Source organism: Girardinichthys multiradiatus, chromosome 7, assembly GCF_021462225.1.
Source record: "Girardinichthys multiradiatus isolate DD_20200921_A chromosome 7, DD_fGirMul_XY1, whole genome shotgun sequence".
NCBI lineage: Eukaryota > Metazoa > Chordata > Actinopteri > Cyprinodontiformes > Goodeidae > Girardinichthys > Girardinichthys multiradiatus.
The window spans coordinates 11705206-11723976 of NC_061800.1; the positions used below are offsets into that span (position 1 = coordinate 11705206).

The window sequence follows — 18771 nt, forward strand, 5'->3', positions numbered from 1 at the left end:
AATGTTTAGACCCTTAGTGATGATCAAGTCCAAAATATGTCCCTGTTTGTGCGTTTGCTGTTTAACATGTTGAGTCAAACCAACATTTCTAAGAGTGTCACATAGATCTATTGTACTTCTGTCTTCAGGATTGTCCATGTGAATGTTGAAGTCTCCCACAATAATTAAACAGTCATAATCAATACATATTACAGATAAAAGCTCATTAAAATCACTGATAAAGTTTGTTTTGGACTTACGAGGCCTGTAAATATTCAAGAACATTGTTCGGACCGGGCTCTTTACCTGGAGAGCCAAATATTCAAAAGAGTGAAATTTGCCCAGAAATAAATTTTTACACTCTAATAAATCTTTAAACAAAGTGGCCACCCCTCCACCTTTTCTTTGCTGTCTGCTCTCACAAAGAAAATTGTAGTTCGGAGGCGTCGCCTCTATCAGAATGGGAGCTTCATTAAATTCATGTAACCATGTTTCTGTTAAAAACATAACATCAAGATCATGGTCAGTAATGAAGTCATTGATTAAAAAAGATTTTCCAACAGAGATCTAATGTTCAATAAAGCCAGTTTATATGACTTAGTTGCTGATATTAACTGTGTGTCTTGTTGTACCTGACAGTTTATGGCTTTTCTTGATTGTTTATTACTGTCTCTTATCCTTTTGACTTTGTTCTTTCTGTCACGTATAAGCAGAGAGATTTTACAACTATCTCCTATCAGGGGCCCAAGTTTTTCCTGGACATGCTCATTTCTGATAGAGTTACCACTGGGGCCCAGACTGTATCACAGAGAAGTGATTTGAAGGTCCTGATTAGGAGATAGATTAGGAGGTGGTGGAGGTCTGCGGCATTTGGAAGATGTTGGTTTAGTAGCAGGGCCTCGGCCACGGGGGGTGTTGAATGGAGAAGATGTCAGAGCCATTTGGGTCCCAATTTTAAGAGCTCCTTTCATGTTATCAGAATCCAGTAAAGCAAAAAGCGGGCTCAGTGGGGAGATGGGAGAGTTCTGTGCGGTCTGTGTCGGGGTCTGGGGTGAGGGGGGCGTTTACTGGGGGTGTCGGTCTGGGTCTGGGTTTGGGGGGTATAATGTGGGGGTCCACTTCTCCAGTGGATTTCGGCAGGTAGACCTTTTGTAATGACCTCTCTTTCTCAGCCAACTGGCTGATTGTTTCTGCTGGAGCTGCTGGAGGCAGCGTTATCATTGTTGTTGATACTCCATGTTCTCTGCTGAAGGTCGAAGCTGCTGGCGGATTATTTACTGAATAGAAGAGATTAGATGTGAGACGTCTGGCTCCTGGCTTGTTCAAACAGACACCATCTTGCTTGAAGAGTTGTCTTTTTTCCCAAAAAATATTAAAGTTGTCGATGAAGTTCACAGGTGTGGTGGCACATGTTTTTTTCAACCATTTATTAATCATCAGAAGTCAGGAAAAAACCTCATCTCCACAGAAAATCGGTGCAAAGGGTCCGCTGAGAAACACCTTGATATTGAGACCTCCAACAATATTCAGAAGACAAGTGAAATCCTCCTTCAGTCCTTATGATTTTTTCTTAGCCACGTCATCCATGGCTCCACAGTGTATAATAATGTTTTCTAGAGATGGGCGCTTTTCTGTGATTGCAAGAATATTCTCTGAGATATCAGAGACCACGTTACTGGTACCAATCATAACTTCTGTGTTTTTCTTGTTGCAGAAGTTTTTAATCCCATCCACAGCTGTGTTGCCCACTATTAGGGTTCTTGGTCTGGTGGGGCGCTTTTTCTCTGGCAATTTAGGAGAAGACTGTTTAGAATGAAGGTTGTTCTCAAACCTTTTATTGTTCTCAGAAGATGGATCATTTTCCTGGTTTTCATTCTGTAATGGAGCAAATCTGTTTTGGAGGGGAATTCCATTATTTCCAGCTGTCTCACTCCTATCAGTTGTTGTGACAGCAGCTTGCTGTCGAAGTCTCCTTTTCCCAGGGGAAACGGAGGCATTTCTCTGTAATTCTGGCCATTCTAAATTATTTAATTGCTGAGATCTTCCAGTGAGTCGTCCACCTTGATTTTTTTGGGCATGCGGCTAAAACATACCAGGGGGGTCTGCCGGTAGGTTTATTCTCAGTGTTCTGATTGCCGGCTGAGTTGTTGAGCTGGCTGTCACTGTTTGGGATCACAGGCAGAGTTGAATCATCGGTGTACCCCATATTCACCTCCACATTCACTTCTAGTCGGTGGATTTTCATCTCCAAAACAGCCAATTTCTGTAAAGGTTTGTCGAAGTCCTCTGTGGTGAAGGGAGGCATTTTGTGCTGATTAGCTGGCGTCAACTTGTCCTGCTTTCGAATTCAATTATAAAAACATTAAAGTCCTTTAAAAAAAATAATAATAATAATAATAATAAGCCTTGGGAGTCGCTGGTAAGAATTTGTTTTAGTCCAATATTTCCGTAATTTTGGCTAAAAGATAAAAAGTTAGGAGTAAAAGAATGCAAGCAAGCAGGGAGCTTAGGAGAAAACGTCTGAGCAGGCAGCTCAGACGCTGAAGCTATCAGCAAGAAGCCCCCGCAAAGTCCCACTGACGTGCTGAAGATGATACAATTTGCCAAAGAACGCATTAACTGGGGCACGATGGTAAATGGGGTAAATGTACAGTGGCCTGTAGCTATGTCTAGAAGAGACGGGGTTAAACACTGAAAGACGGCCAAGTGTATCATCGGTAGAAGGTGAACATTAAGTTCTTGGCAGCAGCGGCTTGGGCAATGTCCTCCTCCAGGATGGTGCCACAGGTAAACACACAGCCAGGCCAGATGCAGCTTCTATAAAGAGAAAGAACAGAGAGAACTTGAAGTTGAAAGCTGAAATAACAGCAAATAACACAACATTGGAGAGTAGTATGAGAATGTAGCAGAGAGTGAAAGTAGTCATTATGTCCTCCAGCAACCTAAGTCCCGGCCTGGTGACTTTTGCTGCATGTCCGCCCCTCTCTCTCCACCCCATTTCCTGTCAGTCAACTTGAAAAGATAAAGGCCGCCCGTGCCACAAAACATAAAAAAAAGAAAACATCAGCTGTAAGATTCTTCTTTTTGGGTCCAAAGACCACAGACAGTTTGTTAGACGACCCCCAAACACTGAATTGAACGGTTACCTCTGAGGACAATGAAGCATGGTGGTTCATGCATCATGGTATGGGGATGTACCTCTGTGGTGTGAGGTCTTTTTATCACATACAAGAGATCATGGATCAGTTTGCATATATACAAATACTTGAAGAGCTTATGATGAAGAGGAAATATCCTTGAAATGGGTGTTTCAACAAGACGACCTCAACCCACCAATAAGCGAGCAGCATCTTGGTTCCAGACCAATAGGATCAAAGTTCTGGAGTGGCCAGCTGAATCTCCGGACCTTAATATGATTGAAAACCTGTGAGTTGACATAAAGACTCTGTTTCTGAGGCAAAACCAAGAAATGCAGAGGAATTGTGAAATGCGGTTAAATCTTCCTTAGCTGGAATACCTGTTCACAGGGGCCAGAACCGACTCCATGCCACACCGATGTGAAGCAGTTCTCAGAAACAGTGGTTATACAACCAGGTATTAGTTTAGTGATTCACAGGGATGATAAATCCTAAAGGGTTTTCAGTTTATACAATGAATATTTGAGTTTGTAAAGAAAAATGCAGATAATATTGATATTAATTTTTCTTCATTTTCTGTGATGTGTTTAAAAGATTGATATATTTTTCTCCATAGCTTTAGAATATAATGTGGAGTGTTCCCAATGCATGGAAATGGAAACTGTTCCAAGGATTTTGAGCTTTACTCGCATTTTTAAACACACTGCTTTCATTTTTGAACACTGCTGTAGTTCTGCAATGTATTTTTTACTGAGAGATTAAAAGTTTACCCAAATCCATTTATCTTTGTTGGGATGTGGATATTTTCCAGAAAGCCAGGGAGTGACATTGGAAACGGGTTTTCTGCCTATGCAGTTGGCCTCTGCTGCTCTCTGTCTGACCTGTTGACCTTTAATGCTCATCAGCTGAGATTAGTTACTGCATTTTTGACAGCAAACATAAATCATACAGCTTCTTGTAAAAAAATAAATCTTTAAAGACTCTCATACTGAAATGTACGTCATTATTTATTAGACATTTAGTTAACCTGACATGACAGTTTAGGAGATGCACTGTTTCATCTCAAACACGCATGAACAAGCTAAGTTTAAGTTTATTTAATGAGGACAGTGGATACTAATTGCAATAGCTTAGTTTCACCTGTGGTCCTAATATTAATAAGCTAATATTGACTGTATCTAATGTGTGAATAATGCTGTCTTCTGAGTAATAAAAACATATGCCAAATGTGATTTCATCAGACAATCTGCACCACTTCCTTTCCACTAGTGTCTCCTGCAATAAACATACTGAATTACAACTTTTAAATATTTTCCTTTTGGTGAAGAAAGTTACAGCTTGAGTGCATTCTGGTTTCTGTTCATTTCTTCATTGTTTAAAAGAACTACAGTACTTCTGCACATATGGCCAAGCTCATGGTCAGATCATTAAAGGGTCATTAGATTTAATCTACTTCTGTTGTTTTCTTTAGAAAGCTGTACTCAGTTTGTCTTTGGTTATAGCAGGATAACAATATGAGTTACCCCAAAAAAACATGAAACACCATTTCTACCGCTTTTGCTTTGTTGTTTTCAAACACTGCGCAGGTCTCCACTTGGTTCTTCACCACCTTCAGCGTGTCTGGCTTGAAGGAGAAGGTTCTCTACTTGCACAACCTGCAGCAGCTCTTCACCTGCATCAAGCCCGAGCAGATCGACATTCCTCCGTTCGTCCTGGAGTACGACGCACGGGTAAGCTCAGAGATCTAAGAGTGACTCACACAGAGAAACAGATGGTGTTCAAACATGGGAAAACTAGGAACTAAATTATTTGCATGTGCAGTGTTATTGTAAATGTATTTGCCCCCTTACAGATTTCTTGTTTTTCCGTTTTTGTCACACCTAAAGAATTTTCAGATCAAACAGTTTAATCAAAAAGTTTAATATCAGACTAATGTTACCCGAGCAAGTAAATAGTTCAGTTTTCTAATGATGATTTTATTTGTCAGGGAGAAAAAGCTATCCAAACCAGACTGACACTCCGTGAAAAAGTAAATGCTTTGACTAGGCCACTCCAACCTTCATTTAGCTTTTTTGAGCCATTCAGGAGTGGACTTTCTGGTGTGCTGTAGGTCAATGTCCTGCTCCATAACCCAAGTGGAGTTACGCTTAAGGTCATGTACCAATGGCCGGGCATTCTTCTTCAGGCTTTTCTGGCAGAGAGCAGAATGAATGGTCCCATTGCTTATGGCACGTTGTCCAGGCTCTGCAGCAGCATAATAGCCCCCGATCCCCACACACCACACTTACATTGCCTTGAAATGAGTTCTCAGTTGTGTGCACATACCTTCAGCTTGAAAATATTAATTTTTTTTGTTTTTGTTTCTGTGAATGACTATTGATGGTAGTTATAACTGGATCTGGTGATCATCTGAAAGTTTCAGAGGCTGTGAACTGAAATGATTCAGAATCAGAAAAGCTTTATTGCCAAGTACGTTTTTGGACATACAAGGAATTTGTTTTGGCGTAGTCGGTGCAATACAATACAAATTAAACAGTATAAACATATCTACAATATAATATAAATGTATGTGCACAGTTTTAAATGAGTGAGAGTAAATGTAGAGCAGTATAGGATGTGAGAGCAGTACAACAGTGCAGATGATCAGTGTGCATGTATGGCAGTGCAAGTAAAGCAGGAGTCCAAGCTGAGCGTTAATGTAACGCATAGAGTTACAAGTTACAGGTGTCCTGTCAGCAAAAAAGGGAGAGTGTCAGGGTGGTTTCCGGGCTTTGTTAACAAGGCTGGTGGCAGATGGGAAAAAACTGTTCTTGTGGCGTGAGGTTTTGGTCCGGATGGACCGCAGCCTTCTAACCTGAACGTATGATACTGCTACCCTGTAATGTAAACGGCTAACATGCTCCTCTTGGTGAGGGGTTTGTTTTTTTAACACAGACTATACACTCTACTAAAACAGCCAGACTGGCTGAGTTGGGTTTAGTCAGAGAAATAATTGGAGCACAATTTGTATATTGGGACAAAATTAAGCTTTCATGTACTTTGTTTTCTAAATGAAACAAGGTAAGGGAAGTACACAACTTACAGAATATTATGATTTAATAATGGTATGTTTTGAGTCACATCCCCTGACCGTTTTAATGCAAACGGTGATTTTTCCACAGGCCTCCCGGACCATGTTCTGTAATGTGTTTACACCCATGTGCGTTTCATTCCACGCACTTCTGAGTGGGCTTTTATCTTTAGTTTAATATTTCTCAGAGATGACGGAAACAATCAGCGATTAATTGGAGTTTTACGTGTATGCTTTTCTAAAAGTGGCACCTATTAATCAGCTTGCCTTCAAACCCAATTAGGATGACGAAGTCCAGGGCGTTCTTTGTTGGTTCCTAAACTGCATCAAATCACAAGCTTTTTGAGCTTTTAAACAAGAATCTGTTGCTGTAGAAAGAAGCTACAGCTTTACAAGCTTTTTTGGCTTGCACTGAGCCATCTCAAAATTCCCTGGATATCTGGGTTTAGATGTAGACAGAGAACGTTCTTGTAATGTTTGACCACGTAAAAGATCTACGTATGTTTATGTTCCTTTAGCGTTATGCTCTTTTGTGATGTTGGGTTGTTTAGTCTTACACTGAGTGACGTCTGTTCCATTGAAGAAATAAACTTTAGATAATACTCTGGGCTTAATTAAAGATTTAATTAAGTGACAAAAAAATTCTAATTAACTTCTATAGATATTTAGAACAAGTGGAGCAAGAAATGAAAAGAGGATTTGATATCAGAATATATGATCTTCTAGAGAAGGTCAGGTTGTCCTCTGAAGACGTCTCACAAACCAATCCAGCACTTTGCTCATAATTGTTGCACAAAAGGAAAATGAAAAGATAAACACTTGTTTGGACACACCTTTGTCATTCAATGGCTTCTCCTTATTTATGTTACATTGTAGATACATAGTGAAGACACACAACTATGAAGCAAAAGTATATAGAATTATGTAGCAAACAAAAAAGTTGAAAGATCTTTTATATTTTAGATTCTTTAAAACAGCTCCTCGTTGCTTTAATTGCCACTCTGCAGGCTCTTGGCCTTCTCTCAATAAGCTTCATGAGGTCATCACCTGAACTGAACTGGTTTTCCAGCAGTCTTGAAGGAGTTCCCAGAGGTTGGAATTAAAAAAAGACAAAGCATTGAATGAGGTGTGGCCAAACATTTTACTGGTAGTATGGATGTCGCACACCTAGCATAGGCTACGTTTATGTCCAAACTCCGGCTTTTTCAATGGATCCCGGTTTACCATTAGAAAACAAACAATTCAGTTTATTTATAAGGAAACAATTCACAACACGTTGTTTCATGGCACTTGACAAAAGAAAAAAACCCGTCCTTATTTTCTACAAACATCATGCAGCGACATACAGCGACATTCCAGCGCGCGTCACTCATTGAACCCTTTTAGAACCTGTTCTATTCAGGAACGTCTGATTGAACGTGATTGTGATAAAACAGTCCACAGCTGATGTGCAGCAACCTCCTTTGTCTCGGTGCACTTTAGCAAGAAGCCTTTAATTAAAAGTTAAAGGTGGCAACTAATATTCATTCACATGCTGCTCCACAGCAGTGAATGAACAGTTAACAGTTAATCATGTAATAGATGAACAGATTTAGACCAACTTTACATTTGTTTTGTTAACCGCACATTGAGTCTGTAATGTAGGTAGTTTAGGATGGATCACCTTTGACTTGTGGAGATCTTCTCTGCTCTCTCCCAGGTGAATAGACCCAACGTGGCTTCTGGTCTGTGACAGGAGAACGACTGGACCTCTTCGCTAGGCCGACGCCGTATATTCAGTCCGTTAGGTGGAAGTCATTAATGGACATCAAGCTGCCTGAGCGGTCTGAACTCATGAACTCCATCGGGCTCAGAACAGCAGGGGGTAAATCTCGCTGTTGATGTGTTCCAGAGGAGTCTCAGGTCAGAATTATCATAATGAGGTACTGTCTGTCAGTCTGACTTTATGGATTATTCCTTTACAGAAAGAGTCGTTTTTTTATGTATTTTCTTCGAAGCGAATAAAAAGTCACGTGTCAAAACCTTTAGATCACCATCAAATCCCAGAAACGTCAACCTAGTACATCACTATAACAACCAGAGGAGCTTATTCTGTGGGACAGAATATAAAATAAGTTGGGACAATAACTTGTCATCACATCTTCATCACTCATTTACATATATGTTCCAGGTTAAATCCAGGACATGATGTCTTTCATATATTGGTGTATGTGCTGACAATGTTTTGAACGGGTTGCTGCTGTTACAGTTAGAAGTCCTGTTGGCTTTAAAAACCTTCTTTGTTTCCCTTTTGGCTTCATGATTCAACTGAAAGCTCAGGAAATGTGTGGATCTGTCAGCATTTAGAATGAAATGAGTCAATAAACATACATTTACTCTGCAAGGTTTTCTTTCAGCTGACTTTATGAGTTATTCACTTTGCAAGAGTTTCAGTTAATAGGTTTTCATGTATTATCATGTCAGTGAACACACTGAAAAAAACAAATTTAGTTGGCCATTTTGCAGAAACTGGTAACGTGCATGTTTTACTATTTTTTTTAAAATCTGAAGCCCTAAAAAATCCAAAAGTCTACGAGACATTGTGTGGTAACGAAGAAATTTTAAACATATCTACACATAAAAGTTAAAGTAAGTAGTTGTCATTCCATAGATTATCCCACAGGTTTATAGTCGATTTCCTGCTGGAAGATGAACAGCCACTGTGGTTTCCTGTGTTTTGCAGCCACTAACGGGTTTTTCGCCCAGCATTACCTTGTTTTTAATCCATTCATCTGCTTAAGTGACCAGCTTGTCTGTCCCTACTGAAGAAATGAATATCCACGGCATGATGCTGCCACCACCATGTTTCTCCATGGGGTTGGTGTGTTCAGTGTTAGTTTTCCACTTCACATAGCATTTAGCATGAAGGCCAAATAGGTGGACTTTGGGTCTGACCAGAGCAAGAATTACAAGATTGTCCCCGAACATGCATCATGTTTTTACACCGCCAGGGGTTAACATTTTAGATGAGGGAAAACTGAGACAGATTCTCCTGTATTCTGTGTTGTAAATACTGTTATATATCTTAGAAAATGAATTAGGTTTGTAAAAGAAATCCCATAAATCTGCCTATTTATTAAAAACAAATTTTATTTTCGTCTAAATCGGCAACTTTATATTCAGAATTTCAACTTTCTCTCTTGATTTAGCCATCATCCACAGTCAGTCTTATTTTTTTCCCAGTTGTTTCATGAAGTCTAAAATTTGTCTCGTAACAATCATTTCTCTTATCCTCTCAATAATTAGAACCAGTTCTCTTTTTTAAATTATAAAACCGTTGTGGTTCCAAGTTTTGGTCCCTTTGGTGAAACTTAAGGAGATAGTTCAGATTTTCAGAACTGAGGGTTTGTGAAGATATCACCAGTAATAGTTTACTTAGAGAAAGATGCTGTTTCAGTGTTTGGAGTAAAGTGATTAAATCACAAGGTAGTGGAAGCTAACAGCTAGAAGAACTGATCAGCTGTTTTAGCTCCTTTCATTCGTTTAAAACAAACTGAAAATGTTTGTTTTCATGGGACATGATGCTCTATGAGCACATATTTCATTTCTACACTTTCACAAGACACCATTGTTAGGTTTTTACATTTTTTACGCTAAACTGTTACTACATGAAATTGCAACTGTTACAGTCCGTCTGACTGAGTCCTCTGGGACAGTCTCTAAACAACTGACACCTGGAAAAGCAGAGGAACCTACCGTCCTCTCTTAGTGGACGGACGAACACAGCTGATAGGACGGATTGATATGCTGCTGAGGCTGCCGGCTAAAAGTTCAACGTAGGAATCGTTAGGGATAACTACTGATAATAACTTCACAAAACCTCATGTAAAAAAAAAAATCAAAACTATCCCTTTTAATATCATTACATTGCTACACTTGGCTTAAAAAAGTTTTTTTTTTTTTTCAAACATATCTATGTCATGATGTTCATTTTAACTGTAGTTACCAGACCTCCAGTCAGTCCAGTGGAAACATTTGGTGTGAGCTTTCAGTCTTGGTGCAGCAGAGCCTTCCCCTCTGTAGTAATACTTTCACAGTAAATGCTGTCTGTCGGACTAGCGGCTGACACTGCGAGCAGATTTCACCTGCGTGTTGTCATGTCTTCACCCTCCATCGCTGCCATGGTCACCATCTACAGGTTTTCGTTTCAGCTCCATGGAAAGTCACAGAGCTCCTCTCAGGGTAATGCTTCATTTCTGCAAACGTCCTGATTTTAGTACGGATGAAACTCAGAATCTCTGACTCGGATATTAGGCCACATTTTCACTATAAAATAGAGAAGCTTTAGTTGCAATTCTCATTTTATTTCAGAGATTCATCAGAGAGAAAAGTGCCAACTCACTCATTTAAGAACCCAAGTTTTACAATAAAAACATAAAGCATTCTAGTTAGAGTGAATCATTATTGAAATTCCAAATATTATTTGTTCATTTGTGGAAAAAAATATTGACTCTGCTGAGATTATTATGAAGAACTGCAGGTGTTGGACAAATTCTGTAGTCCCTACAAATGAAGGTCCATTTACAAGCATGGACTTCAGAAACCGTTGTGATCATCTCAGAATGTATTTAACTGAGCCAAATTATGACTTCATGGAAATGTATCTTCTGGTTTATAAATATATTATAAATATATTTGTAATTTCACTGTTATAGATTCAGGCTAAAGGCTTTCAGGGTCTGAATGTATTGTCTTCTGTTTGGATCTTTTGTTTATGTTTTGATTAAAATGTTTGTCTTTCATTAAAGCGTTTGTAGTCTTCTGTCTTCCTTTGTCTTTAATTATCAAAAGCTGTTAGGAATATTAACTGTGTCTTAAATTCAAAGTAAAATAGAAAGATGAAATAAAGAAAACTTGGTTTTTATATCCTGTTATTTTTGCCTGGAAATTGTCTGTGCTTTTTGTTTTCTGTATGACATAAATAACCTCGTTTTGTGTTTAACTTTAAACAGTTGAGCTTAAAAGCTGCAGTAACAAAATCAAAGAGTAAGAAGCCAAAAATCAATGTTGTTTTAGTGTTTGTAGAATAAAAGCAATGTATCAGGAAAGTTCTTCCTGATAGGTGACGCATTTCAAATCGTAAAGTAATTGAAGATCACGTTTTTACACAGCCCATTATGTAGCTTTAGGTTTAAACACTTGTGGGACTCACAACCTTTAGGCCTTTCGGTCTTTGTATACAATATGCTATGTGGTAATTTTACTATTTACACAACATTCATCATCCTCAGTGTATTTTGGAGGAATGTAGTTGTAAAAGGATTGTGCTGCAAAACTGATTAAATACACCTCAGTGAAACTAAACATGATTACATTTTCTTGTACTAATGCTCCTATAGCTCTAACATAATATTTCATCTAAGTGAGAGAAAAAAACAATATTAAGGACTATAATTATTATTTAATACACTCTAAAACCTGCTAGGTTAAAAACACCCCGATCTGGGTTGATTGGCTAATCCAGTCCTGGGTCAAAAATGGGCACAATTCAAATTAGAAAAAGTGATAAATGTCTAATGTTAAAGCTAAGATATAGTGGGTTGAAAAGAACAATGCAAAAAAAAAAAAATTTCTAAAAAGACTGTTGACATGCAGTTGATTCTAGCCAAATACAGAATTCAAAACACTATAAAACAATGGCTTAAGTCATTTTTTTAAGCTTTTCGGGAAATGTTTATTAATAATTTCACCCCAAAAGGTAATAACAAATAACAACAGATGAGTGACATAGCCTTTAAGGTCACCACACCTCTTCTAGTCCTTTTACATATCTTTCTCAATTAGGTCATATAATGTGGAAAATTTAAAGAAAAATAGTCGAAGAAGTAATCTTTAAAAATGAAGAAAACGGTTGACAAAAAACAATTACTTGTTACAGCCACGGGTTCTGGAGCTCTTCCACTCTTTGCTAAATGCTAGCTTCATGAATGTAGCTACTTTGTGGACAACAATGCTGACTGAAGGACAGAATTAAAATACTATCTATGCAATATTTAATGCCTAGCCTATATTATGGCAATGCTCATCACTTACCGATAGGGGATGAGCCCTGAATTATGGGAGTATTTTGTTTTTTCCTGAAGCGGTCGGCATTTTTAAAAGCCTGTTAAAATGTCTAAGTCAAACTCTTGACATAGGCCATTATACAACAGGCATGGGATTACTAATTACTATTAAGAGGTGGCTAGCATCATGAGGAGATGATTTAGGCAAAAAAAAAATTTTTTTGACCAAAAATGACTTAGGCCATTATTTTAGGAAGGTGACCCTATGTAAATGTGTTCTTTTGATCAAAATGTTAACAGTCAATGTAGCTAGCATCAGCTTACGTTAACTATGTAACAGGTGTAAAGCTAAAGCAGCTGTTTCCTGTCTAGCCTTGTATGCTGTCATTTTGAAAAGCCGTGGGTCTAGACATGAGATTTCATGGACATCAGGTCTGGTCAGGTGTCTGGCTTTAGAGGCGCTAATGTTCAGCATAGTGCATGTACACAGAGTTCCGTTACTTTTCTGTGAAATCACCGTTGCGGTTTTTGTTTATACTGTACGATCAGCTGACCATTTAGGAATGAACCCAGTATCCCAGCTTTAGACAGAGGAAAGGGAGGAAGCACAAAGGAATGCCCTGTGACTCTTAGCATAGCAGCTCATCCATTGAACGTGGTGTTAGGGGAGTTAAAGTGGGAAGGTACTAATATGAATTTAATTTTTCAGAACCAACTAGAACCCCCATAGTCAATGCTGTGTGGATTACTTTAACAGACAAATGCTATTTTTAAGGTGCGTATCTTTATTGGAAATCTAGCTTTTGAGGAGCGAGAATTGGCAACCCTGCTGGGGTAAGGTGTAACACTACATGAATATGTACCGGAAATCTTTGCTACAACCCTTTCATTTCAGTACGCATGTGTACCGAGCGAATATAGCGTCGTTTTAAGGATGAACAGGTCCAAAATGTTCATGTGCAGAACTAAGTGCACAAAGCTATGGCCCGTTGCTCAACTTTAAAAAGTGACAGCGGACTGTTTAAAGAAAATTGAGGTTCCTTATTCAGCTACAGTAAGGTTAGAGAAAGAAAGATAGACCAAACCAAAGGTTTGTCAGCATCTTTCAGCACTTAAGTACTCACCTTAAACAACTTCAGTCCAAATGTAAACACCCTGGTACTGGAGAAAAATTAGCTAAGGTCCAAATCCTGCTGCCTGTGCCAGCATTAAACCAGCCTAAAATGCTACACAATGGCAGACGTGCCAATATCCCAACAGCTGAACTTTTAAGATGCATACAGGGCAACAAATAGACTATATATCAGAACAACTACAAAGTGATGTAAACAGTTTTTACTCTCCAATATCAGTGCAGTCTCCTTGAAAAAGTCCTAAACAACAAATGTGACTATTTTGGAGTGGTTTTAATGTTGCATAACTTATTCAGATCTTGGCAATACCTGATAATCCTTAATGAATTGAATATAATCAAAGCCAACCTCTAGTGAGTTCTCTAATAGCCAGTCCTTGAAGTTCTGAAACATCATAAAATCAAACTATTTTCACAAATTTGAAAACTTTGTTTACTGTTGAATGAAGTAAGAAGAAAACATTTGTTTCTCTTGATTGAAGCGTGCTGAACCATGACTTTAAAGTTCAGCCACTGAACTGGGATTTTAGTGTAGCTTTATACCCGTGTAATAATACTAAAGACTGTTTACGATATGAGCAATATGATCCGCGATCATTGCGTCTCTATTTTACATGGTCGATGTGGGATGCTGGGACACTCAGTGTGACATGGCCTTTGCTCTCAATATAAATAATTAATAATCGCTGAAAATATTTTCAGTTCTTTTCTTCTCTAAAGATTAATCAAAATTATACAAAAACCAGACCTGGAAAAAAACACTGAGAATATCGATGCAGAAAAAAAACAAGACTGCAGGAAACCGCTTTATGTAATGTAAAACACTGCTCCAATACTTCACTATTGCTTCTCTATTGCCACTGGAAAAGGTGGCACACTTTTTTAACAGTAACTTGAGTGACTCATAGGAGTTAATAAAAACTTTTTTTATGAATGCCAGCTTTAATATCATCATTGGCTGTTTCCTTAACAGTTCCTGGAAGCTGAAAGTTCAAAACAGTGAGTCAATAAGGGCATGGCAGTGGTGCAGGGGTAAAGCACACGGCCAATATGCAGAGGCTACAGTCCTCAATGCAGCTGGGTTTGAGTCCAGGCACCCTCAACCTTTGCTGCATATCTTCCCCTTTCTCTACTGGTCACCTTACAAAAAAAATAAACTGTGAAACAACACTGATTCAAGGCTAGCAAAACTCAATATGTGTGTATTATTATTAAAAAAGAAGTCATCATGATACACAACTGTCACAAAAAACGTGTTTTTTCTTCAAGAGCACAGGAACGATGGAGACGTAGAAGTGGCTGCATGAGAGGGAAAACAGCAGGTGTTGCATTCAGAGTGCTTTTTCCACTGGTCTCACCTTCCTTTTGCAGAAAACTGAGTCATGTTCCAGGAAGCAAAGAATTGGTGCTGTGCTGATTAAAGTCGGTCCCTCCACCTCCTGTCTCTTCATCCTGCTGACCACTGTTACCCTCCTTTCTGTCGCCTTTTCAGCCTTTTTTAATCTTTGCTTGTCCTGGTCGGATTAAAGTGCTGAGCGAGGGAGGAGGGTGGAAGGATGCTGTTGTAAATGGAGAGCTGTGAAGCATGGAAGAGCAAATCCATCTTTTGTGGACCTCCTTATGTGACAGGTAGGGATTAGCTGATCCAAACCGACAGAAATAATGTTTTTTGGCCAGAGTAGAATTTAAACAGAGAGAAAACAATTATTTTTAACTAATCCAGCGTACTCGATGCATGAAAAAACATACTATTCACTCATAAGTTCTAGTTTCTGTATCATTTACTCACATTAAACAAGTCTGGTTACCCAAGCTCACCTTCACTGTACATTGCCTGTAATTTGAATATCGCACCTTACAAAAGTGTTCCTTATCTATCATGTGTTGGAGTTATCCCTAAACTGCATGCTCGTTTGTTTGGTAAAGCTAAGACCTCACAAAGTAATAAAAGAAACACGGAGCCTGCAGTCTTTTGATGCCTCTACAGGGAGAAGATCGTCCGAATCCTTCTGAAACTTCCGAAACTTCTGATTACTTCCCCAAGAACAGCAGTCTTTATTCAAAAGCCAGGCATGTACAAAAATACATTTTAATCGAGTGTCTGATTTCATATCTGGCTGTCTGACACCCATTCAGCTGACTTTTCAACACTTCCAGTTTTTCTACTTTTGACCTTTAATTACATATGTAGAAATACAAAAATATCTGTTATCATTGGGCAGAAGTAAGTCTTACATACAGAAATATCTTGTTGTCACTGGGCAAAAGTAATCTAAGTCAAACACACACATTATTAAACATACTTAAGCATAGCATGAATATTTTCCAACACATGCTACAACCCCGAAGTTTTGTATTTTATTCAGATTTTATGTGATAGAACAGCACAAAGTAGTGAATAAAGGTTAAGCGGAAGAAAAATAAAACATGGCCTTCAACATTTTTTACAAATAAAAACCAAAAAACCTGATGTTCAGTTGTGTTTGGCCTCTCTTACTCTGATACCTCTAAATTAAGATTTACAACAGAGGCGAGAGAATCTCTTGACCGGACATTTGTTAGCCGAGCACCTCGAAAACTGACCAAACCATTTTTGAAAAGGTCATATGAAGTCCTGCCTAAAATGTATCAAAAGCCATGTAGGGACACAGCAAACATGTGGAAGGTCTCAGATGAGACCAAAATGGTTGAAAACTAACCCTGTCCACTATCTCTACTGTGAAACATGGTGTTGGCAGCATCATGCTGAGAAAATCCATTATCAAGTCTTCTGCTGCAGCAGACTTGATACTGGATGGGTTATTCATGTTGAATTGATACTTTAAAACTGCTGTTTGCAGACGCTCCGTCCAATCACAGTGAGTTGAGCTATTTTGCAAAAAGAACAGGCAAAAACAGGTGAAAATGTATGTCATCATTTCCACATACTACTTACTGTGCAGAACTGTTGCCAACACAAAGTAGAAGTTTGTGGTTGTAAAGTGACAATGTGAAAAGCCTTCAAGGGGTAGGAATAATATTGCAAAGCATTGTATAGTGACTTCACTTTTTCTATGTGAACACTTAGAAACACCATTTAAGAAGACCCATCCCCTGTCTTCATTTCCACCCTGGTTATACACCAGCCAGGCAGTAATGAAAAGGTAAACTGCTTGACTTCCCTCTCCTGAGTATAGGTCTGTAGGAAAACGTGCAAATCAGACTGTCAGTTCTCACACAGCCTCACATAATCAAGCAATGGCTGAGAAACATCTGACATTTTCCAAACAGCAACATCAAACCAAGCAAACAGGTCTCTGGTTGAGTTTAAGAAAATAAACTGTGAACATCTCATTCAGCGTCCATGTGTGGACTTTTCATGACTAATAGAGGCTCAGGGACGTTAGGGTTTAGCTCTTCCTTTGAAGCTCATATGTACAGTTCTGTATGAAGCATGGATCAATAGAAGCAGGTCTGATCTCCAGATGATAAAAAAATAAAAAACTCTCCACATTAGTAATTGGTAACAGGACACAATGCAAGAAGAGGTTTTTTGAGAGTGCAATCTGGAGAGCAGCGATGACGTGTCTCTTTTGTCGAGTGCATGTTCACTCAGTGTTAGGGTCAAACCCATGCAAAGAGTTTGGGTACACTAATGAGGCCACGGCTGGAATGTTGTTTAGTTTCCAACGTCCACATTTCCTGTCTCATATCAAGATTTGAACAATGATGTTGTGAATCATTCTGTACTTTTTTATTTCTTTGCAATCTTTGGGCAGTATGAAGACTTTTATCTTCTATCCATTAATGACTGCAAGTCGATTTAAATAAATAGGAGGAGGACAAATTCAGTCTGTTAAAAAAAATGTATTCTTCCCAAAACATTTGTTGTAATCTTGAATTGCAAGAGAAACGTATGTAAGTAAAATCTGGACTCAAAATGAAGTATTACCGCATTAGAAATAAAATGACAAGAAGACAGATACGCTTCAGACCGTTTAGTCTCTTCTTCTCTCTTATCTACCCACAGTGTAAAATATCTCCACCTATTGTGAAGTCAAAGTAATAGCACAACATAACCATAGTTGATACAAAAAATTGAAAAACAGTTTTTTAAGACATGCACTAGTGTCCAAACTGTTATAAATTCAGCCTGTTTTCATCTTCCCAGGTTGGCATACAATTTTAAACATGAATACTACAGATGCTCAGCCCCTTCCCTCATTTCCCTCACATTTGAAGTATGCATACTATATTGCCAAAAGTATTGGGCCACTTGTCTTTACACAGACATACATGCACGTCATTTTAAATGAAATGCTTTAATATGGCATTGTCTCTCTGTGATGGCCACACCTGCAGCTACACAGTCTGTAACCCCACACACCACCATTTTTTCATTTTGAGTTTTTATACACACATTCACTGCAGCAGAAATACATGGGTTTCTGTTTATATTTTCATTTGACAATATTGAAATACATTAGTTCCGTTTGTAGCGCGCATATTTGGTTAACCTTTGTATATTCAATTTTGTCAAATATTTAACATTTTTTGTGCTTTCTTTGCTGTTGCTGTGGGCGAGTACCTTGAACTAAGGCAATGGACTCTGGCTGGTACACTCCAATCCCAGATCGACTGATTGGGTGATACCATCTGGATTTCCACCAGGGGGGGGGAAGACCATGGAGTCTTTATTCTAATTTTTGCATAAGTTCTCTTTGCTTTTGTGATTTACTTATTTTGTTTAGTTATTTGTCATTCAAGTTAATTTTTAAACTAACTGTGTTTAGTTATTTTTGTTAGTTAAATTTCTGTGATGTTTTCCTTCCCTCTTCCTCAGTGTGTCAGTCTGGTCTGATCAGCCAGTATTTATATCCCTTTGTTTGTTGTGTGGGAGTTCAGTTTGTTTGTTTTCAGCAGTTAGTTTGAGGTTTTGTTATGTTAAACCCTGATTTTTTTTGTCTAGAGTGTAGCTTCTTCATTGGACCTCTTTTAAGGGCCCTGTAACCATTATTTGAATTTTGTTATTTTGGGGAAATAAAAACCATGTTCTTTGAAAATTATTACTGTGTCCTCATGCTTGACCGGCCCAGTGTCTCACACTCACCCTTGGCAGCTGCAACTGCTTCAACCTTTCTACAAAGTTTAGAATTGTGTTGATGGGACTATTTGACCATTATTCAAGGAGAACATTTGTGAGGTCAGACACTGATGTTGAACGAGAAGGCATGGCTCACAGTCTCCACTCTAATTCACCCAAAGTGTAGTGTTGTCGTGTTAGTGTAAGGGCTTTGGGCAGAGCAGTCAAGTTCTTCCACCAAACTCTCTTTTTCATGTCCTTAGGGATCTTGCTTTGTGCACTGGTGCACGGTCATGTTGGAACTCAAAAGGCCAACTCCAAACTGTTCCAACAGAGTCACAATCAGG

General features: G+C 38.6%; 1 protein-coding gene across 1 annotated transcript in view; it reads left to right on the top strand.

The window, feature by feature from the left end:
* gdap2 (ganglioside induced differentiation associated protein 2) overlaps nucleotides 1–10972 on the top strand; it is a 51607-nt gene extending 40635 nt beyond the window's left edge. Inside the window, exons 13-14 of the mRNA XM_047370775.1 lie at nucleotides 4703–4846; nucleotides 7886–10972. Coding sequence (XP_047226731.1) covers nucleotides 4703–4846; nucleotides 7886–7918 — 177 coding nt within the window. The 3' untranslated portion in view covers nucleotides 7919–10972. The remainder of the gene's footprint in view (nucleotides 1–4702; nucleotides 4847–7885) is intronic.
* Nucleotides 10973–18771: the final 7799 nt, after the last annotated feature.